Genomic DNA, 25,496 nt, shown 5'->3' with positions numbered 1-25,496 from the left:
CTTATATAGGTAAGGTTCATCCCAAATAAAGCTGTTAAGGTCACTAAAGAATTTCTTCTTTTGTTGATAATTAAAGTCTTCAGGAAGGACTCCACATGCTAAGTAATTCGCATAATCTGCATACCAGGGACTGTTTTTCACAACAACTGCTAAAAGCTTTTTGTCTGGGAAGCTGTCATTAATAGGGAGTTCCTCCTTTGTTGCTTGGTCTTGTGGAAGTGTCGCCACCGGCCCGAAACGGGCTTTCGGCATTCGCGAAGGATGGTTGGACTCTTTTATTTTGGTTTTGAAAATGTATTGGATTATTAGAATGACTTGTTCTCAAACTGAGACCTTGTCGATCTTATCCAATTTATTTATTAAAAGTCTCACTAATCCATATTAATCCCAAGCGGGACCCTCCATGGTTTAGTGGTTTTCGCAAAAGGAGGGTTCGTGGAGTCGCCACCAATGTTTTACTCAAAACATTGGAAAAAGGGATAAGGCAATTGATTTAAAAATCAACTTTGGCCGCTACAACCAGAGTTGGGTAAGGGAGTCGGTTACGCGTGGGGAAGGTGTTAGCACCCCACGGCGCCCCTTTCGGGTTCCCTATGACAGATTATTTTTAAAAGAACAGTATAAAATTACTAAATTACCCCTATTTATTCTAAGCAATTATAAATTGACTATCTACATGATGACAGTTTAAATATGCACACAGAAAGCAGTAAAAGGAAGGATTGAAGGGAAACCTCTTGAAGCGTGCTTTTATATATTGAAAGAACTGGGAAGCGTTTTGGCGTTCCCTCGCTCTACAAGCCCGCTCCTCGCTCTCTTAGAACAAAAAATTTTTTACTAAGGGAATCAAAAAGATTTCCCCTCGACTAGGTTCGATCCTCAAGCAAAATGGCTCGGGGCTCAAGAACTTCGTCGGATCGACTCCCAGAGAGATTTCTAGGGCAGAACACTGCTCAAAAACCCCAGAATACTCAAGGAGGGAGTCAAAACTGTGTGAAAAAGTGTGGAATGACGTCCAATTGACGTCATATTTATAGGGAATAGGCGCAGTACGGCCTACAGGGCCAATACGGCCGTATTGAAATTTTTGAACTTCAATACGGTCGTATTGGAGTTCAATACGGTCGTATTGAAAGTCAGAAATTTCAATACGCCCGTATTGAGTTCGCAGCGGTCGTATTGAAGTGTCAATACGGTTGTACTGACTTCAGTACGGCCGTATTGAAGCTTCAATACGGCCGTATTAAGTTCAGTACGGCCGTATTGGGCTTTTTCCCTCCACTTCCTTATTTTTAGCTATTCTAAGACCTCTAGACCTACAGAGAACCCTCCTAGGGCCTTCGAAGAGTCCTTCTGGCTGATTATCCTTCAGTCTTCGAGAGTCTTCAAGCTTTATTTCCGACCCGGACAATTTTAGGGGTCTACAGCTGCCCCCCCTTTACTTAGTCGGACGGCCTTTTGGTGTATCGGCTGACAAGTAAAGGAGTTGACCCAATTGTCCGGGTATTGCGCCGACCTTCTGACTTGTAGCGTCTTCCGGTGGAAAAATGTTGAGTAGCCTCTCCAGGTGGGTGCATACCTCGGCGCTTTTGACATCCTCGGTAGCTGAGTTTACCTTCTCCAAGGTCAACTTCACTCGACGCTCGAGCCGGAAGTTGGACATCAACGCGCCTCTGATGACGCTGATGGTTGAGTACCGCCTCTCCAGGCTTAGTCTCGCTCTTTGTTCGAGTCGGAAACCAAGCACCTTTGCAACGACGGTGAGCAGTGTGAGTTTTGCCTCTCCAGGCCTTGCTTTGCTTGTTGCCCAAGCTGGAAGCTGTGAGTACCGTCTCTCCAGGCTTAACTTCACTCTTTGTTCGAGCCGGAAGCTAAGTACCCTTGTGACAACGGTAAGCAGTGTGAGTTTTGCCTCTCCAGGCCTTGCTTTGCTTGTTGCCCAAGCTGGAAGCTGTAAATACCGTCCTTCCAGGCTTAGCTTCACTCTTTGTTTGAGCCGGAAACTAAGTACCTTTGTGACAACGGTAAGCGGTGAGTACCCCTTTTCCAGAGATAGCTTCTCTCATTGCCCGAGCCGGAAGCTACATACCTCCGTGTTTGTGACGACGGGGTAGCGTGAATATCTCCTTTCCAGGGATTTGGTGATGATTTTGTCTCCACAGTCCACGATGCTGCTTCGACGGTTGTTTTTTGATTTTTGTGCCGCTGAGGGCTGGATAACGCAGGGATCCGTCTAGGGGATGTGCAGTCATTCACAGGTTCCTGTGCCCCAACTTGCATTGCATTGTTGGTACCCTTGGGGAATTTCTGACTCCTTGGGGTATAGACACAAAGATGCTCTTTCTGATGTGAGCGGTGCCTTATGATTGGCTGACGTCCTTTCGACGTTGGTGGAGTATCCCGGTTATCCTTGTTCGGGTAACTCTTTTTGATTTTCTGATTTTTCGCTGCCTCTGTGTAGGCTGTTATCCGCTGGGGATTCTGGATGTTGATTTTGATTTTGGTGCCACTGAGGGCTGGATAATGCAGGGATCCGTCTACGGGATGTGCAGTCATTCACAGGTTCCTGTGCCCCAACTTGCGTTGCATTGTTGGTACCCATGGGGAATTTCTGACTCCTTGGGGTGTAGACACAGATGCTCTTTCTCTCTGAGTCGAGCGATGCCTTATGTTTGGCTGACGTCCTTTTGACGTAGGTGGAGTATCCCGGTTATCCTTATTCGGGTAACTCTTTTTAATTTTTGGATTTTGTTGCCTCTGTGTAGGCTGTTATCCGCTAGGGATGTTGACATGTTGATTTTTTTGACTGGCCTCTTCTGTTAGGCAGATAGTCTTGATGTTCGATGTTTTGGCGGGATGCCAAATTCCGCTTGGGGAATTTTATTAATCTTTTTGATTTTCTTCCCCTTTTGTGGGGATGCCTCTTGGATAGGCGATCATCCACTGAGGATTGATGTTGATTGGCCTCTTTTGTTAGGCAGATCATCTTGACGTTCATTTGTTAGGCTGAGAGCCAAATTCCACTTGGGGAATAGTTTATTGGTCTTCCTTTTGTAGAAATGCCTCTTTAGTAGGCGATTGGGGATTTGAAGTTTTTATTCATCCCAGAGTATTATTTAGAAAGCCTCTTCAGGCTTAGCTTCACCCATCGCTTTTGAGTTGGAAAGCTATCCTCCATTGGGGAAGTTTAAAGTCCTTAGACATTTTTCTTGGATGATCAGGCCTCCTTTGGGGATTTCGCTGATCGCATTCTGATAGCTTTCACTGGGGAATTTGGCCCGTGAGTGTAAGCTTGAGATATCTCTGGGGAATCGAGCCTTTCTAGGCCCAACTATTCTGAAGGAAGAGTATTGTTTCTGTGAGCCTCTCCAGGCTCAATTATTCTGAGGGAGTATTCTTTCTGCGAGCCTCTCCAGGCTCAATTATTCTTTGGTGTGGAGGATGAGGAGTATTTCGGCGAGCCTCTCCAGGCTCAGTTATTTTGAGAGTATTCTTTCGGCAAGCCTCTCCAGGCTCAATTATTCTGTATGATGCTGCTGATTTTCTGAATCTTTGTATTTTGCTTGCTGCTGTCATACACAAGCAATTTTCTATTTTTCTATTTTATGCAGTTGCCTCATGATAAGGTCTTTGAATGTGCAACTAATGTGTGTGATGCACAAATGCAATACAATTTTTATTTTTGTTCATTTATTTAGAAAAGTGAGTGGCTCTCCCTATCCTCTTCTTCTTGGAGGACTTTCTGTCATTGACGCGAGGGAGTATTTTTGTGAGCCTTTATGCAGGAGATTATGGATTTTACAGGAACCCCTCTTTTATTGACCGATTATTAAGAGTTTCGTACAATTTTTAGAAACATCAATTTAAAGGCATAATCACAAGGTCAAGAAAGAAAAGAAACAAATGGATATTTTATTGATATTCACAAATGTTTACACAGAAAGATTTACAAAGGGAATTTCTGAAGAATGGCTGGCCAAGGTGGGCTATACATTTTTGGCTTAAACAATTATATTTGTAATTGCTGCTCTTCCCGTTTCCCTAGTTGTTTCGGGTGAGATGCCTGAGCCAGGAGTGTAGATACTGCAAGACGCTTGCTTCTAGAAGATTATCACTTGAACCGCCTTTCGGTTTTCAGTTCACGTGATCGTTGCTTGCTTTACTTTTTGCATCTTATTCTTTTTCCCCTAATTTTTGCCTAGGACGTGTCCTAGCGGGGATAATTTTGCCTTTGTTTTGCCTAGTACCCTTGTACTGGCGGGCTTTTTGTTTTGCCCTAACTTTTGCCTAGGATGCCCTTTTTGGGTTTTCATCCTAGCGGGCTGATGCAAGCAACGTCTTCAAGCGTAATACTTCTTTACCATGTCAGCGTTGACTGGGTATCGAAGTTCTTCTCCGTCCATGTCTGTGAGAATCAATGCTCCTCCGGAGAAGGCTCGCTTCACCACGTATGGTCCTTCGTAATTTGGGGCCCACTTTCCGATTTTGTCCTTTTGAGCTGGTAGCAATTTCTTCATCACCAGCTCTCCCTCATGGTAGATTCGAGGATGGACTTTCTTGTCAAAAGCCTTTTTGATCTTCCTTTGGTAGGCTTGACCATGGCATATGGCGTTCAGTCGTTTTTCTTCGATAAGGTTCAATTGGTTGTATCGACTTTGAACCCATTCTGCCTCGGAAAGTTTTGCTTCCATGATTACTCTCAGAGACGGTATCTCGACTTCAACCGGCAGAACTGCCTCCATTCCATAAACAAGGGAGAATGGAGTAGCTCCTGTGGATGTACGTGCTGAAGTCCTATAACCATGGAGAGCGAAGGGTAGCATCTCATGCCAGTCTTTGAATGAGACAACCATCTTTTGTACTATCTTCTTGATATTCTTATTGGCTGCCTCAACTGCCCCATTCATCTTTGGTCGGTATGGGGAAGATTTGTGGTGCTGAATTTTGAACTCTTTGCACAGTTCTTCCACCATCTTATTGTTCAAATTGGATCCATTATCAGTGATGATTTTGTCGGGAATACCGTATCTGCATATGATATTCTTTCTGATAAAAGATGTTACCACCTTTCGGGTCACATGAGCATACGATGCCGCTTCTACCCATTTGGTGAAATAGTCAATGGCCACAAGGATGAACCTATGTCCATTGGATGCCTTTGGCTCGATGGGTCCAATAACATCCATGCCCCACATTGCGAATGGCCATGGTGAAGCCAAAACATTAAGTGGCGTTGGTGGGACATGAATGTTGTCGGCATATGCTTGACACTTGTGGCATTTCCGGACGTATTGGTAACAATCCCTTTCAATGGTCGACCAATAATATCCTGCTCTGAGGATTTTCTTAGCCATTGCAGGCCCGGGAATATGGGTACCGAAAACCCCCTCATGTATTTCTTTGATTACATTTTGAGCTTCGACTTGGTCTATACATCTCAATAAGACCGAGTCATAATTCTTTTTGTAGAGGGTTTCTCCAATCAACAGAAATCCCATGGCCCTTCTTCGGATATGCTTTTTATCATTATCGCTGGCCATATCAGGATATTCCCCTTTTGACAGATATTGTTTGATGTCATGGAACCATGGATGATCGTCAACAGCTTCATCTATCAGTAGGCAGAACGCTTGCTTATCGTGCCGCCGGATATTGATGATGGGCATTTCATGCTCCTTATCCAAGGCGAACATCGATGAGAGCGTAGCAAGGGCGTCAGCAAACTGATTCTCCTCCCTTGGAATGTATTCAAAGATGATACTTTGGAAGAATTGTGTCAAATCTTTGATATGCTCAACATATGGTATCAGTTTAGGATTTCGGACTTCCCAGTCACCTCGTAGCTGATGGATGACTAAAGCCGAATCTCCAAATACTTTGAGTTTGAGGATACCATTGTTGATAGCCGCTTGGATTCCTAACGCGCAAGCCTCGTATTCGGCCATATTATTTGTACAGTCGAAATTGAGTCTTGCTGTTAGAGGGATATGCTTTCCTTGTGGGGAGATTAACACTGTCCCAATCCCCTGTCCAAGCATGTTGGAGGCTCCATCAAAATACATGGTCCACGCATCGTTCTTGGGATCTTCATGTTGTATACTCATTATATGTTCATCGGGGAAATCATCCTGAAGGGATTGATAATCATTGGTCGGCCCATGTGCTAGATAATCAGCTAGGGTACTGCCTTTGATGGCTTTTTGTGTGACATGTATGATGTCGAATTCTGATAATTGTACTTGCCATCGGGCGATCTTCCCAGTGATTATTGGCTTGTCGAACACGTACTTAATTGGGTCCATTTTGGAAACCAACCAAGTAGTATGCCTTATCATGTACTGCCTGAGCCTTTGTGTTGCCCATGCCAACGCACAGCAAGTCTTTTCTAATGGCGTGTAGCGGGTTTCATAATCAAGGAACTTTTTGCTCAGGTAGTAGATGGCTTGTTCTTTCTTTCCAGTTTCGTCCTGTTGCCCTAGCACGGCTCCCATGGACTCATCAAGCACTGTCAGATAGAGGATTAATGGCCTTCCCTCGACAGGTGGCACCAATATTGGTGGATTGGCCAAGCACTGTTTGACCTTGTCAAAAGCTCGTTGACAATTCTCATCCCAAGTTTCGGAATGATTCTTGCGCAACAGCTTGAATATTGGTTTGCACGTGTCAGTCAACTGTGCGATGAACCTTGCGACGTAGTTCACCCTGCCGAGGAATCCTCTAATTTCTTTCTCAGTTTTAGGAGGAGGCATTTCCATTATTGCCTTTACTTTATCGGGGTCAACCTCTATGCCTTTTTCACTGACGATGAACCCAAGAAGCTTACCCGACCGAACTCCGAAAGTACACTTAGCCGGGTTTAGCTTAAGCTGATACTTACGAAGCCGATTGAATAATTTTCTCAAATATTGGATGTGGTCCATTTCGTCTTTTGACTTTGCGATCATGTCATCCACGTATACTTCAATTTCTTTGTGGATCATATCGTGGAATAGAGTCACCATCGCTCGTTGGTAGGTGGCCCCCGCATTTTTAAGTCCGAAAGGCATCACCCTGTAGCAGAAAGTTCCCCAGGGTGTAATGAAAGAAGTTTTCTCGCGGTCTTCTATATTCATCTTGATTTGATTATACCCCGAGTATCCATCCATAAAGGAATAGAGTGTGTTTGTGGCGGTGTGATCCACAAGTGTATCGATGTGGGGCAAGGGAAAATCGTCCTTTGGACTGGCACGATTCAAATCCCTATAATCAACACACACTCTAACCTTCCCATTCTTTTTGACGACTGGCACAATGTTAGCCAGCCATTCGGGATACTGGGATACAACCAGGAATCCCGCGTCCAATTGTTTTTCCACCTCCTCCTTAATCTTTAAGGACCATTCGGGCTTGATTTGTCGAAGCTTTTGCTTAATGGGTCGAAACCCCTCTTTTAAGGGCAACTTGTGTTCGACGATGTTGGAGTCCAACCCGGGCATATCATGGTACGACCATGCAAATACGTCCTTGTATTCCCTCAATAATTGAATTAATTGCGTTTTTATTCCATCACTGATACGGGTCCCAATGTTGACCTCTTTCAATTCTTGACCCTGCCCCAAATTCACGGTTTCCAATTCTTCTTGATTCGGTTGGAGTAGATGAGCTTCTTGATCTAGCAGTCTTTGCAGATCCGGAGAGATGGTCTCCTCATTACTGTCCAGCTCAACCCATTCACCTTCGGCTTTCGGATCCCGGTCAGAGCGAGCAATCACAGACATAATTATTTATTGGTTCTGTTTAGGTTTAGAGTTTATTAATATTAATGAGAGAGAGAGAATAGAACAAAATGAGAGAATAATGTGTGAAAAATGCCTTTTTATTGATATATGAGTGTAAAACTGTATAAAACCCTTTATTTACATGAAAAGGTCCTCATGATCTCGGGTACTGATCATGAGTCCCTAAAAGAAAAAATGTGGAGGGGCCCTATCATGGCTTGCCCTTCTCTCTACTCCTGCTGCGGTAGAGGATTCTTGCTCACGTCGGGCGCCGTCGAATCGAAAGTGACCCACCCAGCGTCGATAAGGTCTTGGACCTTATACTTGAGAGCTCGGCAGTTCTCCGTTGAATGCCCCTGTGCCCCCGAATGGTATAGACATTTGTCTTGTGGATTGTACCAATCGGGGTAGGGTGGATTCACCTTCTTTGGTGGAATGTAAGCAATAAGACGCGCCTCTACTAGCTTCGGCAGGAGATCGCTATAAGTGGTCGGAAGTTTGTCAAACTTCTTCACAGAGTTGTATTGCGATTTTCCTGACTTCGAAGCGGAAGAAGACGGAGCAATGGTTACAGCGTTGACTCCTCCTTCTTTCTTCTTCCCAAAGGCCTTCTTAGCTTCATATGGTTGGGAAGGCTTAGCCAGCTTTCCACTTTTAAGTCCTTGTTCCACCCTTTCTCCAATGGTGATGATGTCCGAGAAGAGTGTCGTTGTGTTCCCTATCATTTTATCGTAATAGGGACCAGTCAACGAGTTGATGAATAAGGACACCGTCTCCTTATCCGACAGCGGGGGCTCTATCTGTGCCGCCAACTCCCTCCAACGTTGGGCGTATGCCTTGAAGGATTCATCGTTCTTTTTACTCAAGGCTTGAAGATCTGACCTATCGGGTGTTAGGTCGATGTTGTATTTATAGCGCTTGAGGAAGGCGTCGGCCAACTGCCTCCATGTGTGAACTAGATTTCCATCTAGTTGCATATACCAGTTAAGTGCAGTTTCAGCTAAGCTCTCTTGAAAGCAGTGGATCAAGAGCTTTTCATTTGTGGCATATGCAGCCATCTTGCGACAGTACATGGTGAGATGACTTTTAGGGCAAGTCGATCCCACGTACTTTGGGAAATCTGGCACTTTAAATTTAGGAGGGAATTGAATGTCCCTCACTAAACACATGTCGGCGGCGTCCTTAATGTCAAAGTCATGCCCCTCCATAGCCCTTAGCCGATCCTCGAGGGCATGGAATTGTTCCTTTGAGACCTCGGGCTCTTTTATAATAATTCCTGCCCCAAGGGGTACGGCGTTTGGAGGATCTTTTTCATGCTCTTCTTCCTCTCCCTCATGATGGGACCCATGATCACTATGATGAGAATCATGGATATTGTGATGACGCATGAGTTCCATCATTTGCGCCATCTGCTCTTTAAGCTGTGAAAGCTCGGTTGTGAGCTTCTTGTTTTGCTCCTCCAATGCTTCCATTTTCTTGATTTTCCGTGCGCGCGTAAGGACAGAGAGATGACCAGCCACTTTCTAAAATGAATGTTTAGTTAGTTTATTTTATGGAATGCATACACTCTTTAACATGAGCTTGATAAACCTCCATCTTTAAGGCGCTGCCTTTTTAAGACGGAAGTTTACCACCCTTCTTTATCTATGATTTCTCCCCAACGGAGAAACTCTATAGTCATGGGTCTCTTTCACTCATGTCAAGAGGTATTGGTGATCCTAAAATGTATGTTTTCATGAGGATGCATGATGTCTTATTGGTAATGATGTACATGCTCCTCACTTTTATTATATTTTCACACATGGTCTTTCCTCTCATGTCATGGTTTTTTATGCATGGGGATTATTTTTAGACCTTATCACGAGGTTATTTATTAATGCACAAACAATTGCACATAAGCATTTACACAAACAATTCACTCATCCACGAACAGTCACGAGCAAATTACGAGGTAGGGGTCTCCTGCAGAAAAGTGCATATTCAAGGAGGATCTAACTGTTCTCACTTGGTCAAAGGCCCCCAAGGTGCCCCCATTATAGGGACCCAATTCCTCTTGTCGTAGGTCGATGGAAAGTTCCAACGCACCGTCGGACTCAAGTTCATGGTTATCACCTTGAGTGATGTTTTCCGACAACGGTCTCATAGGCTCCTATAAACCCATCAACCGGCCGTACTAACATCCACTCCCTATGGATTACCACTCATGCCCCCGGGTATAGAGGGAACTGTTGTGTGCAAAGGTTTGTGTGCAATTTTATTTCAAACATTTGCGGAAAATTAAACATACAACAGTTATTAAAGCCAAATAGATAAACATGTTATCATACAAGTGAGGGGTAATAAAGTAATTTTAACTATTTGTTAAAAATAATCTGTCACTAAATGGGACTGACTCTCGAGGCTTCCCCAGTGGAGTCGCCATCTGTCGCCACCGGCCCGAAACGGGCTTTCGGCATTCGCGAAGGATGGTTGGACTCTTTTATTTTGGTTTTGAAAATGTATTGGATTATTAGAATGACTTGTTCTCAAACTGAGACCTTGTCGATCTTATCCAATTTATTTATTAAAAGTCTCACTAATCCATATTAATCCCAAGCGGGACCCTCCATGGTTTAGTGGTTTTCGCAAAAGGAGGGTTCGTGGAGTCGCCACCAATGTTTTACTCAAAACATTGGAAAAAGGGATAAGGCAATTGATTTAAAAATCAACTTTGGCCGCTACAACCAGAGTTGGGTAAGGGAGTCGGTTACGCGTGGGGAAGGTGTTAGCACCCCACGGCGCCCCTTTCGGGTTCCCTATGACAGATTATTTTTAAAAGAACAGTATAAAATTACTAAATTACCCCTATTTATTCTAAGCAATTATAAATTGACTATCTACATGATGACAGTTTAAATATGCACACAGAAAGCAGTAAAAGGAAGGATTGAAGGGAAACCTCTTGAAGCGTGCTTTTATATATTGAAAGAACTGGGAAGCGTTTTGGCGTTCCCTCGCTCTACAAGCCCGCTCCTCGCTCTCTTAGAACAAAAAATTTTTTACTAAGGGAATCAAAAAGATTTCCCCTCGACTAGGTTCGATCCTCAAGCAAAATGGCTCGGGGCTCAAGAACTTCGTCGGATCGACTCCCAGAGAGATTTCTAGGGCAGAACACTGCTCAAAAACCCTAGAATACTCAAGGAGGGAGTCAAAACTGTGTGAAAAAGTGTGGAATGACGTCCAATTGACGTCATATTTATAGGGAATAGGCGCAGTACGGCCTACAGGGCCAATACGGCCGTATTGAAATTTTTGAACTTCAATACGGTCGTATTGGAGTTCAATACGGTCGTATTGAAAGTCAGAAATTTCAATACGCCCGTATTGAGTTCGCAGCGGTCGTATTGAAGTGTCAATACGGTTGTACTGACTTCAGTACGGCCGTATTGAAGCTTCAATACGGCCGTATTAAGTTCAGTACGGCCGTATTGGGCTTTTTCCCTCCACTTCCTTATTTTTAGCTATTCTAAGACCTCTAGACCTACAGAGAACCCTCCTAGGGCCTTCGAAGAGTCCTTCTGGCTGATTATCCTTCAGTCTTCGAGAGTCTTCAAGCTTTATTTCCGACCCGGACAATTTTAGGGGTCTACAGGAAGTCGAGAGAGATGATCAGCTACTGCATTTTCTACTCCCTTTCTGTCCACAATCTCTAAATCAAATTCTTGTAAAAGGAGAATCCATCTGAGGAGCCTAGGTTTAGCATCCTTTTTATTAAAAAGATACTTTAGGGCAGAGTGATCTGTGTAAACAATAACCTTAGACCCCACAAGATAAGATCTGAACTTTTCAAAAGCATAGACGACTGCTAACAATTCTTTTTCTGTTGTTGCATAATTGGCTTGGGCTTCATCAAGAGTCTTGCTGGCATAGTATATAGCATGAACCTTCTTGTCCTTTCTTTGTCCCAATACAGCTCCTATAGCATAGTCACTTGCATCACACATGATTTCAAAAGGAAGGCTCCAGTCAGGAGTTTGCAGAATAGGAGCTGTAGTGAGAGCTTCTTTCAACCTGTAGAATGCATTCTTACAAGAAACATCAAAGTTAAAAGGTACCTCTTTCACAAGTAGATTAGATAATGGTTTAGAGATTTTTGAAAAATCTTTAATAAACCTTCGGTAGAAACCGGCATGCCCTAAGAAACTTCTAACACCTTTAACATCAATTGGAAGAGGCAATTTATCAATTACTTCTATTTTTGCTCTATCTACCTCAATTCCTCTCCCAGATATTAGGTGTCCTAAGACAATTCCTTCTTGTACCATAAAATGACATTTTTCCCAATTTAAGACTAAATTCACTTCAGAGCAACGCTGCAATACTTTAGTTAGATTTAATAGACAGTCATCAAAGGAAATACCATAAACTGAAAAGTCATCCATGAAAACTTCCATCTCTTTTTCTAATAAATCACTAAAGATTGCAGTCATACATCTTTGAAAGGTAGCAGGTGCATTACATAGGCCAAAAGGCATTCTCCTATAAGCAAAAGTACCATAGGGACATGTAAAAGTAGTTTTCTCTTGGTCTAATGGATGAATAGGGATTTGATGAAAACCGAAGTATCCGTCCAAATAACAAAAGTATGAATGCATTGCTAACCTTTCAAGCATTTGATCAATAAAAGGTAAGGGAAAGTGATCCTTTCTAGTGGCATTATTTAATTTTCTATAATCAACACACATACGCCACCCAGTCACAGTTCTTGTGGGAATTAATTCATTATTATCATTTTTAATTACTGTCATCCCACCTTTCTTAGGAACCACATGAACTGGACTTACCCAAGGACTATCAGATATAGCATAAATTACCTTAGCATCCAGTAATTTCAAAATTTCTTTCTTTACCTCTTCTTTCATCTTGGGATTTAGTCTTCTTTGAGCTTCAACAGAAGGTTTGGATCCTTCCTCCAAGAAGATGCGATGCATACAAAATGAAGAACTAATTCCCTTTATATCAGCCATAGTATATCCAATAACTTTTCTAAATTTTCTCAACTCATTGAGAAGTTTTTCAGTTTCTTTTTCATTTAAAGCTGAATTTACTATGACTGGATAAGTGGAATTAGCCCCCAAAAACTCATACCTTAAAGATGAAGGAAGTGGTTTAAGTTCTAACTTTGGAGAGTTTTCTTCTTGCCAATCTGTTGAAGACTCAAGAAGACTTTCTACTAGAGGATCTTTTTCTTTACACGGGGGACTTGAATCGATCAAGCAAGCATAATTAGGTTGAATCCCCTCAAGATCTATGTGCTTTCCTCCAACTAGAAAATTCTCCAAGGGATCCCTCAAAATAGATCTCATGACTTCTTCCTCCATGTCTTTAGGCAATATATCAACCCTGCAGCAAATATTTTCAAGAGAAGGTTGTCTAACAGATTTAGCAATATTAAATTCCAATGTTTCATCATTAATGGATAAGGACAATTTTCCATGTTTGACATCTACTATCACGCCTGCTGTAGCCAAAAATGGTCTACCTAGTATGATTGGTATTTGTTTGTCCTCTTCCATTTCTAAAACAACAAAATCTCCCGGAATTAAAAATTTACCTATCTTAACTGGAACATCTTCTAAAATTCCTATGGGATATTTTATAGATCTATCTGCTAACTGGATTGACATTGCTGTAGGCTTTAATTCTCCCATATCTAATTTCTTGCAAATTGATAAAGGCATTAAACTGATACTTGCCCCAAGGTCACATAAGGCTTTTTCAAACCTTAGATTTCCAATGAGACAAGGTATAGAGAAACTACCAGGATCCTTAAGTTTTTTGGGCAAATTATGATGGATCAATGTAACAGTCTCTCTATCATCCAATTTCCTTCGGTTAGCTAAAAGATCCTTAAGAAATTTAGCATATGTAGGCATCTGTTGTAGAGCTTCTACAAATGGAATGTTTACATACACTTGTTTGATCATATTTAAAAATTTTTCAAATTGTCTATCAAGTTTAGTCCTTGCTAACCTTTGAGGAAAAGGAATTGGAGGGTGATAAACAGTTTGAGGCTTTGATGAAGATACTTTTTCTTTTTCTAATCTCTCTTTTTCAGGTTTTTCAACCATAGGAGAAGCGTCTTCATCAATCTCAATATTATCATTTTGATTAGACACAGGTCTGTCTAATTTCTTCCCACTCCTTAAAGTAACAGCATTAACATTTTCAGCTGGGTTTGCAACTGTTTTACCTGGGAACTTACCTGGAGAATTGTTTGAACTAGGCATCAACTGTGCAATTTGATTTTCCAGCATCTTGTTGTGGAGAGTAATATTCTCAACCTTGACAGCAAGGTTTTGAATAGAATTTGCCATTGAATCATTGGTCTGTTTTTGATTAGTGACAAAATTCTCCATAAGGTTTTCTAATCTTGAAACACTTTGTTGAATTGAGGGTGTCTGTACTGGATTTCCTTCCCCATTAATGAAGTGATTGGACGGACGGAAATTAGGTTGCTGATTGCTAGTTCCTTGAACTGGGTTATTCTTCCAAGAAAAGTTAGGATGATTCTTCCAACCAGGGTTGTATGTGTTGGAATATGGATTACTCTTCTCTCTTCGAGGAGTGTCATAGAAATTATGAGAAGCTGCCACCTGTTCAGTAGTATCTTCTTTTTCTCCAGTAAAAATTGAGGTACAATCTACTGCAGTGTGCCCTTGTTCCCTACAAAGGTCACATACTTGATTTGTAGCCACTGAATTAACCTTAGCTTTTTCCATCTTGTCTAATCTTTGATTAAGAGTATCAAATTTTGCTAAGAGTAACTCAATATTGTTCACTTCATATCGCCCCGGAGTTCCTTTCCTTGCTGTGACTTCTCTTTCACTGTATTGGCTGTGATTTGAGGCTACATTTTCCAAAATAATCATGCAGTCATTAATAGGTTTCCCCATGAAAGATCCTCCAGCTGCTGAGTCTAATATCATGGTGCTTTGTTGGTCCAATCCTTCAAAGAAAAATTGGATGGTAAGCCAACGGTTGAAGCCATGTTGTGGGCATGCTTGAAGATATCCTTTGAACCGCTCCCATGCTTCATAAATAGTCTCTCCAGTGCCTTGTTGGAAATTAGTGATTTTCTTCCTCAATTCTTTAGTTTTAGAAGGGGGAAAGAATTTCTCTAGAAAAGCTCTTTCACATAATTCCCAAGTTGCTATCTTTTCTCTAGGCACTGTTCTTAGCCACACCTTTGCCTTATCTCTCAAGGTGAGTGAGAATAAGCGGAGTCGCATTCCATCAGAAACTTCATCATCAAATTGCTGGGTCTCACAGATTTCCAAGAACCCCTCTAAGTGGTCATTAGGATCTTCTGATGGTAGTCCTCCAAAGGTGTTCTGTTTGAGCATATTCACCAGAGAAGCTAGTACAGTAGCTCCAGTTTGCATCTCCCCTCCAGGTATCCCACGAGCTACGGGTGCAGAGTAATCCCGAAGCGGTAAATTATCTCGTTGTGCAGCCATGTCAAATTCTCTAGAAAGGTTTCTTTTCCTTCTCAGGAGAGTTCTTTCAATCTCAGGATCAAGTGGTGTTGGTTTCCCAAGACGTAGAGATCTCTTTTGCATTAACCCTAAGGCACTGCAAAAAAAAAAAAAGAAAGTGACCCGTGAAATCTGAATTGGAGAAGTAAATACTAACAAACAAAAAAAAAAAAAATTATTTATTTATTTAATTTTTTTTTTTTTTTTTTAAATTCGAATTAAAATAATTGTAATTTAAATCAAGAGACGTAGTCCCCGGCAACGGCGCCAAAAACTTGATGTGTGGAAAACCGCAAGTGTACGGTTGTCGTCAAGTAATAAATATCGAATCACAGGGACTACGTGTTTGACCTAGAATTACTAGTATTTTAATTTGAATTTTAAAACAGATTGAATTTTTGTTTTGAGATGATAAGATCAGATTTGATGGTAAAAGAGATAGTAATGCAATTAATGAATAAGATAAAACTTTAAGATAAGATAAGGAGATTTCCGGGAATCTAGGGTTCGCACAAAGAGTTCCAACAATATTGAATTATTATTTTCATTAATTAATTCTATTCCATCTTGAAGGTAGTCTTAACCTAATTTAATCCTTACACCTTCTCAGGCTACGAGGACGTGTTTAATTAAAATTGATCTCTACTCTCGTAGTAATTACGTTCAATTAAACCCATTAAGATCTTTGTTAATCTATTGCTCCTCGAAAGCTTAAATCAACTCTCGTGATTTAACACTCAAGTCTGTTCCTTTAGGTTCCGATAATTAGGTTCTCCTCTCAGTTCATCCCTAATTATCTATGATTATGAAAATTAAGATTAATTGTTTATCATAATTATAATCAAGTTCTCCTCTCAGTTCATCCTTAATTAATGTTATTATGAAAACAATAATATTAAAGTTCATATATAAAATATAAAAGAACAGATCAAGAATTCGAATAAAATTAAGAAACTGAATAATGCATTAATAAAGAGGTTCTCAGAGGCTAAGCCCTGATCCAGGAAAAGGGAAACTAGTCACAGGAGTTCATAGTAGTTCTCCAAGAAAAGAAGAATAAAAGAAAAGCAAACCTTAGAGTCGATGGCACAGGCGCCCAACCTTCTCCAAGTGTCAAAAACTAAATAAAACTGTCTCCGAAACAAAAGTCCCCGTTCTAGGCTAACCTCATCTAATTTATAACCTAAAAGGGTAAAAAGGTAAAACTACCAAGATAAAAATTACAAAGATAAAATAAAAATAAAACATAAAACTTAAAAAGCTGGGACGCGAAGTGAATCACGGCCGTGACTGAGAATCACGACCGTGATCTTCTCTGGAGCACATCTATGAAGGGTCAGTGGCGTTCACGGGTGTGATTGGGAGTCACGGCCGTGATTTTCTCTGGTGAATCACGGGCGTGATTTAGAATCACGGCCGTGATTTTCCCTGTAGCTCAGCATTTCCTCTTTAATTCTTAAATCTTGATCCTGCTCAGAGAAAACACAACACATACCAAGAAAAGCATAAAATAGGAAAATGATATAAAAATTTATTAAAAACATGAAAGATATGCATGATTATGCTATGAATTCTTGTGAATTAAAGTGCTAAAATACGAGTAAAATACACAACATCAGAGTGTGGATGATAAGCAATACTTCTTGTTGTGACTTAGTGGACTTCCGACATTTTTCAATATTCTTTGTCTGTGTCTGGAATTTAAGTCTCAGTCTAAGAGGTAGACTTTGACTTTTCTTTTCATCTAGTTTGACCTTTCCTTTTTTCTGGTCGTCTGTGGTCTTGTATCATCTGAGGCTTCATTATTTTCCTTCTTGTGTCGGGCTTGGCTTCATTTGATCTCTTCATCGGATGCCTTGAAGCTTTTATGATGGAAGCACTTGGAGAAAATTGATGTTCTTCCAAGCTTTCCATTCCAAGACCGTGAAACTCTTGAGGTTGAACACGTTGAAGAGAGGTAATTCTTCTTTGAAGAAGCTTCAATGGAGGAGAAGCTCTTGAAGAAGGTTCGGTTACTCCTTAGTTTGTGAAGGAAGCTTGAGGAACCAAGGCAAAGTTGGAAGAACTTTGATAGAAACCTTAGAGAGAAAATTATCTATAGATTTTTAGGGACTCTTGAGTGAGAGAAATCTGAAGTTTTATTTCTCAAAATGTTCAAAAGTCAATACAAGAGTAGAAATTACAAATATATAGGGAGAGGAAGCTTGTAGTGTAACCTAACCTTAACCATGGTTCACTAGGAACCATGGTAAGGTTTAGCCTAACCATCCATGGTTTCTAAAACTTGTAGAAGAAGCTAACCTTGACCATGGTTCACTTAAGAACAATGGTAAGGTCAGCCTAACCTATCAAGGTTTAGAAACTTGGAAGGAAAGCTTCAAAGCTTGAAGGAGAAGCTAACAATTTTGGCCAAGAACAAAGAGATGAGCTAGGCGGCCAAGACTCAAAATGCTCACTTGATTTATTTCAAAAATACTTGATTTGGTTTAGTTAGGTTCATCAAATGATGATGAGACCTAGCTAAATCAAATCTATGAAAAATTAGGAGCAAAATGAGTCTAATATGCAAAATTTTGCCTAGGCCCAGTTCTGGCCCAATTACTAGTCACACCCTCAAGCATTGCTAAATGCCACCCCTTTTCTCCTACTGAAAAAATATAAAATGAATGTATCAATATAGGAGGTTAAATGGAGTTAAACTCTCCGAGTAACCTAGCCTAAAATCAATATACAATCACTAAGAAAAGCAAGTAAAATGCCTCACAAATACAAAGGCAAAAATAAGCCTATACAAAGAGACTATTATATGTACAAACATATGAAAATGTCTTTAAGATCATCCCATTCCTCTTGGTTCTTTTAAGATATCACTTCTTGGATTCCTTGGCCTTGTGATGGAAACACTTGGATAAGATTGTTGTTCTTCCAAGTTCTCCATTCAAGGACTGAAGAAACTCTTGAGGTTGAACTCCTTGAGGTGGCGGAATCACCTTGGAGGATTATCCAATGGTGGAGAAGCAATGGAGTAGGTTCGGTTACTTCCTAGCTTGTGAAGGAAGCTTGAAGAACCAAGGCAAAGTTTGAAGAAACTTTGATAGAAACCTTAGAGAGAAATTTCTCTACGGTTTATAAGACTCTTGAATGAGAAGGAAATATGATTTCTATTTCTCAAAATGTTCAAAAGTGAATACAAGTGAAGAGATTACAAATATATAGGGAGAGGTAGCTTGTAGTGTAAGCTAACCTTAACCATGGTTCACTAGGAACCATGGTAAGGTGTAGCTAACCATCCATGGTTTCTAAAACTTGTAGGAGAAGCTAACCTTGACCATGATTCACTTAAGAACCATGGTAAGGTCAGCCAAACCTAATAAGGTTTAGAAGCTTGGAAGGCAAGCTTCAAAGCTTGTAGGAGAAGCTATAAATTTTGGCCAAGAACAAAGGAATGGGCTAGGCAGCCAAGGCTCAAAAATGCTCCATGATTTATTTCAAAAATATTTGATTTGGTTTAGTTAGGTTCATCATATGATGATGAGACCTAGCTAAATCAAATCTATGAAAAATTAGGAGCAAAATGAGTCTAATATGCAAAATTTTGCCTAGGCCCAGTTCTGGCCCAATTACTAGTCACACCCTCAAGCATTGCTAAATGCCACCCCTTTTTCCCTACTGAAAAAATATAAAATGAATGTATCAACAAAGAAGGTTAAATGGAGTTAAACTCTCCAAGTAACCCACCCTAAAATCAATATACAATCACTAATTAAAAGCAAGTAAAGTGCCTCACAAATACAAAGGCAAAATTAGACCTATACAAAGGAACTATGTACAAAATATATGAAAAAGGTCTTTAAGATCATCCCATTCCTCTTGGTTCTTTTAAGATATCACCTCTTGGATTCCTTGGCCTTGGCCACAGTCTATCACCTTGGCCATAGTCGATCATTTTATCCTTTGTCTTAGTTCTGGTGTAGGAAGTTGCACATGCTTCGTTCTTCATTTTGCTTGTACTTATGTGATGGAAACCTTGTTGAGAATCCGGATTGATGTGGAATTCCCTTCAATTTCCTCCCTATATCTTTGACTCCTTGATTCTTCTTAAGCTTTCCTAAGGTCTCCAATGGAGAAAGAGACCTTAGAACCACCACGGTTTGGTGGAGAACTCTCTCAAGAGACGCCACTCCTTGGTGAAGAGATAAGTCTCTTCAGTTCTCACCACACTCTTCTTAGGAAGGGATAAGAGAATTGGATGAATATCAAAGAGGTTTGGGACTTTCAGAAGAGAGAAATCTGAACAATCTTCATAAACAATTCTCAATATATGCCAAAAGTGTTTTACAATGAAGGAAAAACAAATATATAGGAGTAGGAAGCTTGGAGAGCAAGCTAGCCTTAACCATGGTTCACTAGGAACCATGGTAAGGTCTAGCTAACCGTCCATGGTCTCAAAGCTTGGAGAGCAAGCTACTCACTTAGCTTGCTTGGTAAGCAAGCTAAGGAGAAGCTTGTGCTTCAAGCTTCTAAGCTTGAGAAAGAACAAGTAATCTGACCATGTGAACACTAGGCAAGGTGGGTGGCTCATGGACTTAGTTTTGCTCAAACCGATTTTGGAAAAATGTTGATTTGGTTTAGTTAGGTTCATCCAATGTGAATGGAACCTAGCTAAATCAAATCTATGAAAAATTAGGAGCAAAATGAGTCTAATATGTAACATTTTGCCTAGGCCCATCTCTTGGTCCAATTGCTAGTAACACTCTCTAGCTTGCTAGTCACACTCTCTAGCTTGCTAATGTCACTCCCAATCCTACTATTATAAAAATATGAAAAGAGTGTATTTCTCGATTAGGTTAAATGGAGTCAAAGTGCCCAAGTAACCTACCCTAGAAACAATATACAATAGCTAATAAAAGGAAATAAAGTGCCTCTCAAATACAAAGGCAAAAATACACCTATACAAGTATCTACTATATACAAGGTACAAGAAATCAACTATACAATGTATGTACATGGAAACTCAAGAGACTAATAAGAGGAATCATACTTAATGCTCATGAAGAGAAAAGGTCTAAGAAGCACCTCCTCTGTAGAAGCCTCCTCTAGCTTCCTAACCATGGACCTAGTCAAAGGTCCAATGGCCTTCATGTATACATCCTCCTTGGATGGTCCTCCATCATACCCTTCTTCTTGAGAAGGATCTGTCCTCAAATCTACTATCTCATCATCAGTGTTAGCATCTCCTGAAAAAGGCATAAGATCACAAACATTAAATGTATTACTAACACTATAATCAGAAGGTAAATCTAATTTATAAGCATTATCATTTATCCTTTGGAGGACTTTGAATGGACCATCTCCTCTTGGACTTAGTTTGGACTTCCTTTGAGTAGGAAATCTTTCTTTTCATAAATGAAGCCAAACTAAGTCTCCTTCCTCAAAAACAAGTTTCTTTCTCCCTTTGTTGTTGTATTCAATATATTTTTTAGTTTGTTTTTCAATTTGGTCTTTAACCTTATCATGAAGTTTCTTTATCAAATCAGCCTTAGAAACTCCTTCTTTATGTAAATAAGAAGAAGTACTAGGCAATGGAAGTATATCAAAAGGAGTTAGAGGGTTAAAGCCATAAACAACCTCAAAAAGAGAAAGATTGGTAGTCTTGTGAACTACCCTATTGTATGCAAATTCAATGTGAGGTAGATGTTCATCCCAAGACTTCTTGTTGTTATTCAAAATTACCCTTAATAGTGTAGATAAGGATCTATTTACTACTTTTTTTTGCCCATCAATTTGTGAGTGACATGTGTCGCCACCCGCCGAAACGGACCTTTGGCATTCGCGACGATGGTTGGACTCTTTTTAAGTTTTGAAAAATGATGGATTGTTAGAACGACTTATTCTCAAACTGAGACCTCATCGAACTAACAATTTTATTAAATGATTCACCAATCCATGTTAATCCCAAGCGGGACCCTCCATGGATTAGTGGTTTTCGCAAAAAGAAGGGTTCTTGGAGTCGCCACCAATGTTTTACTCAAAACATTGGAAAAAGGGATAAGTCAATTGATTTTCGCAAATCAACCTTGGCCATTACAACCAGAGTTGGGTAAGGGAGTCGGTTACGTGCGGGGAAGGTGTTAGCACCCCACAACGCCCCTTTCAGGTTCCCTATGACGGATTATTTCATAAATAACAGTGTAAAATTACTAAATTACCCCTATTTATTAGAAATGATTATAAGCGGAATATTTACATGATGAAAATTCTAAATATGCAATGCAACAATCAGAAAGCGGTAAAAGAAGGGATTTTGATGGAAGGTGGCTTAGTTCCATACACGCCCTTGATCTTGGTTCAACAAGGAGACTCCAAAATGGTGGTGATGTTGGCGGAAGCACAAATAGACGATGGTGAAGATGGTTTGCTCAAGGTAGTATCATCCAAGTGTAGGATGAGACCTAAGTAGGGTTTTGCTTTTATGGTGGAGATGGGAGGAGGTTAGCCAAAGGCAACCTAGAACTATGGAAAGGTTGGTGTTTAGGGTGGTTGAAGGTGGCGCACAAGGTGTAGGGAAGGTGTTTGGTGGAGGTGATGCTCCTTTTGGCTAGCTCACTTCACTAGGGTGGTGAAGGCCAACCAAGGAAGGCCAAGCTCACTCACTCACGGTGGTTTAGGGAGGAGGAGAAGGGAGGGGCCGTGGAGTTCCTAAGACTAAGGAGAATGACAATGAGGCAAGAATGCACACTCAATATCACTATAATCCAAAGTGTCTACAAGGAGCTAGACTAGGGGAATATATAGGAAGGCTTGCATTTAGGGTTGCATTTAGGGTGAGTGGCCGAATTTCACTAGGGAGAAATGCACCCTAAATGAAATGCCAAATGCAACCCTAGATGCTACTTGGTGGCCAAGTTTGGCATCTTTAAGGGTTTAGGTTGGCTACAACAAGGTGCATGATAAGTCCATGCATCCTTGGCCCTCCAATTGGGCCTAAGCCTACCTAACACCAAAAAAATGACCAAACAACACCACTAAGTGTGCGTCACCTCCTTAATGGATGCACCCTAGCCCAATTAAAATCCTAAGCATCTAAATTACCCCAAAATACAAGGGCAAAATGGGAAATACAAAGAAATAAACCCTAGGACTAAAATGCCCCAAAATACAAGGGTAAAAATGGAAAACAAAATAAATCCTAAACTAATGAAGCTTAGGAGAGTATTAGTACTCTATGATCATGAGGAGAGTGTCCCTTGGTGTGTGAACACCCTCTTCCTCTTCAACCCTCCTAGCCATGGACCTAGTCATGGGGCCCACATGAGTCTTCAAGGATGGTCCTCCATCATCCCCTCCTTCTTGAGAAGCATCTGTCCTCAGATTAGAATCTTCATGTAATTCCTCAGCTCCTAAAAATGGTGTAAGATCACAAACATTAAAAGTGGAGCTTGTGCCATACTCAGAAGGAAGATCTAATGTGTATGCATTATCATTTATTTTATGAAGGACTTGGAATGGTCCATCTCCCCTAGGGTTGAGTTTGGACTTTCTTTGAGTAGGGAATCTATCTTTCCTCAAATGAAGCCAAACCCAATCGCCAACCTCAAAAGTAACTTTCTTTCTTCCCTTGTTGTTGTATTTGGCATATTTTTCAGTTTGCTTTTCAATTTGCCCTTTGATCTTTTCATGGTATTTCTTAATGAATTCTGCCCTAGATACTCCTTCTTTGTGAAACAATGAAGGGGTATTAGGGAGAGGCAAAAGATCAAGAGGGGTGATGGGGTTAAAACCATATACAACTTCAAAGGGAGAAAGATTAGTAGTCTTGTGGACTACCCTATTATAAGCAAATTCAAGGTGGGGAAGACAATCATCCCAAGTTTTCTTATTGCCTTTGAGTAGGACCCTCAACAAAGTGGATAGGGATCTATTCACTACTTCGGTTTGGCCATCGGTTTAGGGATGACAAGTAGTGGAATAGAGAAGCTTAGTTCCTAGTTTTTCCCATAATACTTTCCAAAAATGACTAAGGAACTTAGTATCCCTATCAGACACAATGGTTTTGGGTATCCCATGCAATCGGACCACTTCCCTAAAGAATAACTTAGCAATATAGCTAGCATCATCCACTTTGTGGCATGGTATAAAATGAGCCATTTTGCTAAAACGGTCCACTACCACAAAGATAGAATCAAATCCCCTTTGAGTCCTTGGTAGCCCAAGCACAAAATCCATGCTAATATCTACCCAAGGGGAGCTAGCTATAGGAAGAGGAGTATAGAGTCCATGAGGCATTACTTTGGACTTTGCTTTCAAACAAGTGATGCACTTGGAGCAATGCCTTTGGACATCTATTCTCATGTGTGGCCAGTAGAATTTAGCTTTTAAAAAGCTTAGGGTTTTATCAACCCCAAAATGGCCCATGAGTCCCCCTTCATGGCTTTCTTTGACCAAAAGCTTCCTAATGGATCCTTGGGGTATACAAAGTTTTCCCATTCTAAAGAGATACCCCTCAAGGAGGTAGAATCCATCAAAAGGCTTTTGGAGACATTTGGCATAAGTGGCTTGGAAATCTCCATCAAGCTCATACAATTCCTTTACATCATCAAAGCCAAGGATATGAGTTCCTAGGGTAGAAAGCAATGTGTGCCTTCTTGAAAGAGCATCAGCTACCACATTGCTCTTCCCCTTCTTATATTTGATGATGTAGGGGAATTGTTCAAGGTATTCCACCCACTTTGCATGTCTCTTGTTCAACTTCCCTTGCCCTCTGTAGACCCCTAAAATTGTCCGGGTCGGAAATAAAGCTTGAAGACTCTCGAAGACTGAAGGAAGATCAGCCAGAAGGACTCCCGGAAGGCCCTAGGAGGGTTCTCTGTAGGTCTAGAGGTCTTAGAATAGCTCAAAATAAGGAAGTGGAGGGAATGAAGCCCAATACGGCCGTACTAAACTTAATACGGCCGTATTGAAGCTTCAATACGGCCGCAGTGAACTCAATACGGCGTATTGAAGTTTCTGAAACTTCAATACGGCCGTACTGAAATCAATACGCCCGTATTGGCACTTCAATACACCCGCAGGGAACTCAATACGGGCGCATTGAAATTTCTGAATTTCAATACGGCCGTATTGAACTCAATACGACCGTATTGAAGTTCAAAAATTTCAATACGGCCGTATTGCTCCTGTAGGCCGTATTGCGCCTATTCCCTATAAATATGACGTCAATTGGACGTCATTCCACACTTTTCACACTCAGTTTTGACTCCCTCCTTGAGTATTCTGGGGTTTTTGAGCAGTGTTCTGCCCTAGAAATCTCTTTGGGAGTCGATCCGACGAAGTTCTGGAATTCCGAGCACTTAGCTTGGAGATTCGAACCTAGTCGAAGGGAAATCCTCCGGATTTCCATAGTCAAAAGTTTTTAGGAAGGAGCGAGCGAGCTTGTAGAGCGAGGGAACGCCAAAAAGCTTCCCAGTTTTACTCAATATATAAAAGCACGCTTCAAGAGGTTTCTTCTCAAATCCTTCCTTTTACTGCTTTCTGTGTGCATATTTAAACTGTCATCATGTAGATAGTTAATTTATAATCGCTTATAATAAATAGGGGTAATTTAGTAATTTTACGCTATTATTTTAGAAATAATCTGTCATAGGGAACCCGAAAGGGGCGCTGTGGGGTGCTAACACCTTCCCCACGCGTAACCGACTCCCTTACCCGACTCTGGTTGTAATGGCCAAAGTTGATTTATAAAATCAATTGCCTTATCCCTTTTTCCAATGTTTTGAGTAAAACATTGGTGGCGACTCCACGAACCCTCCTTTTGCGAAAACCACTAATCCATGGAGGGTCCCGCTTGGGATTAATATGGATTAGTGAGCCTTTCAATAAAATTGCTCGTTTGACGAGGTCTCAGTTTGAGAATAAGTCATTCTAGCAATCCACTATTTTTAAACAAATAAACGAGTCCAACCATCCCTCGCGAATGCCGAAAGCCCGTTTCGGGCCGGTGGCGACAGATGGCGACTTCACTGGGGAAGCCTCGAGAGTCAGTCCCATTTAGTGACAGATTATTTTTAACAAATAATAGTTAAAATTACCTCATTACCCCTCACTTGTATGATAACATGTTTATCTATTTGGCTTTAATAACTGTTGTATTTTTAAATTTACGCAATTGTTTGAAATAAAAACTGCACACAAACCTTTGCACACAACAGTTCCCTCTATACCC

At 40.9% G+C, this 25,496-nt stretch overlaps 1 protein-coding gene and 1 non-coding gene across 2 annotated transcripts in view; one reads left to right on the top strand and one right to left on the bottom strand.

The window, feature by feature from the left end:
• LOC145954843 (uncharacterized) overlaps positions 1–13,340 on the bottom strand; it is a 38,892-nt gene extending 25,552 nt beyond the window's left edge. The window contains exon 1 of the mRNA XM_083069528.1: positions 11,852–13,340. Coding sequence (XP_082925654.1) covers positions 11,852–13,312 — 1,461 coding nt within the window. The 5' untranslated portion in view covers positions 13,313–13,340. The remainder of the gene's footprint in view (positions 1–11,851) is intronic.
• A 1,440-nt stretch (positions 13,341–14,780) lies between these two features.
• LOC145953998 (small nucleolar RNA R71) lies at positions 14,781–14,887 on the top strand. The gene has a single exon (XR_014431210.1). It is a non-coding gene; the product is annotated as a small nucleolar RNA R71 (small nucleolar RNA).
• Positions 14,888–25,496: the final 10,609 nt, after the last annotated feature.

Source organism: Cajanus cajan, chromosome 1, assembly GCF_000230855.2.
Source record: "Cajanus cajan strain Asha chromosome 1, NIPB_CcT2T_4, whole genome shotgun sequence".
Taxonomy (NCBI): Eukaryota; Viridiplantae; Streptophyta; class Magnoliopsida; order Fabales; family Fabaceae; genus Cajanus; species Cajanus cajan.
The sequence above is the reverse complement of the archived record's forward strand: the minus strand, read 5'-3'. Positions and strand labels throughout refer to the sequence as shown.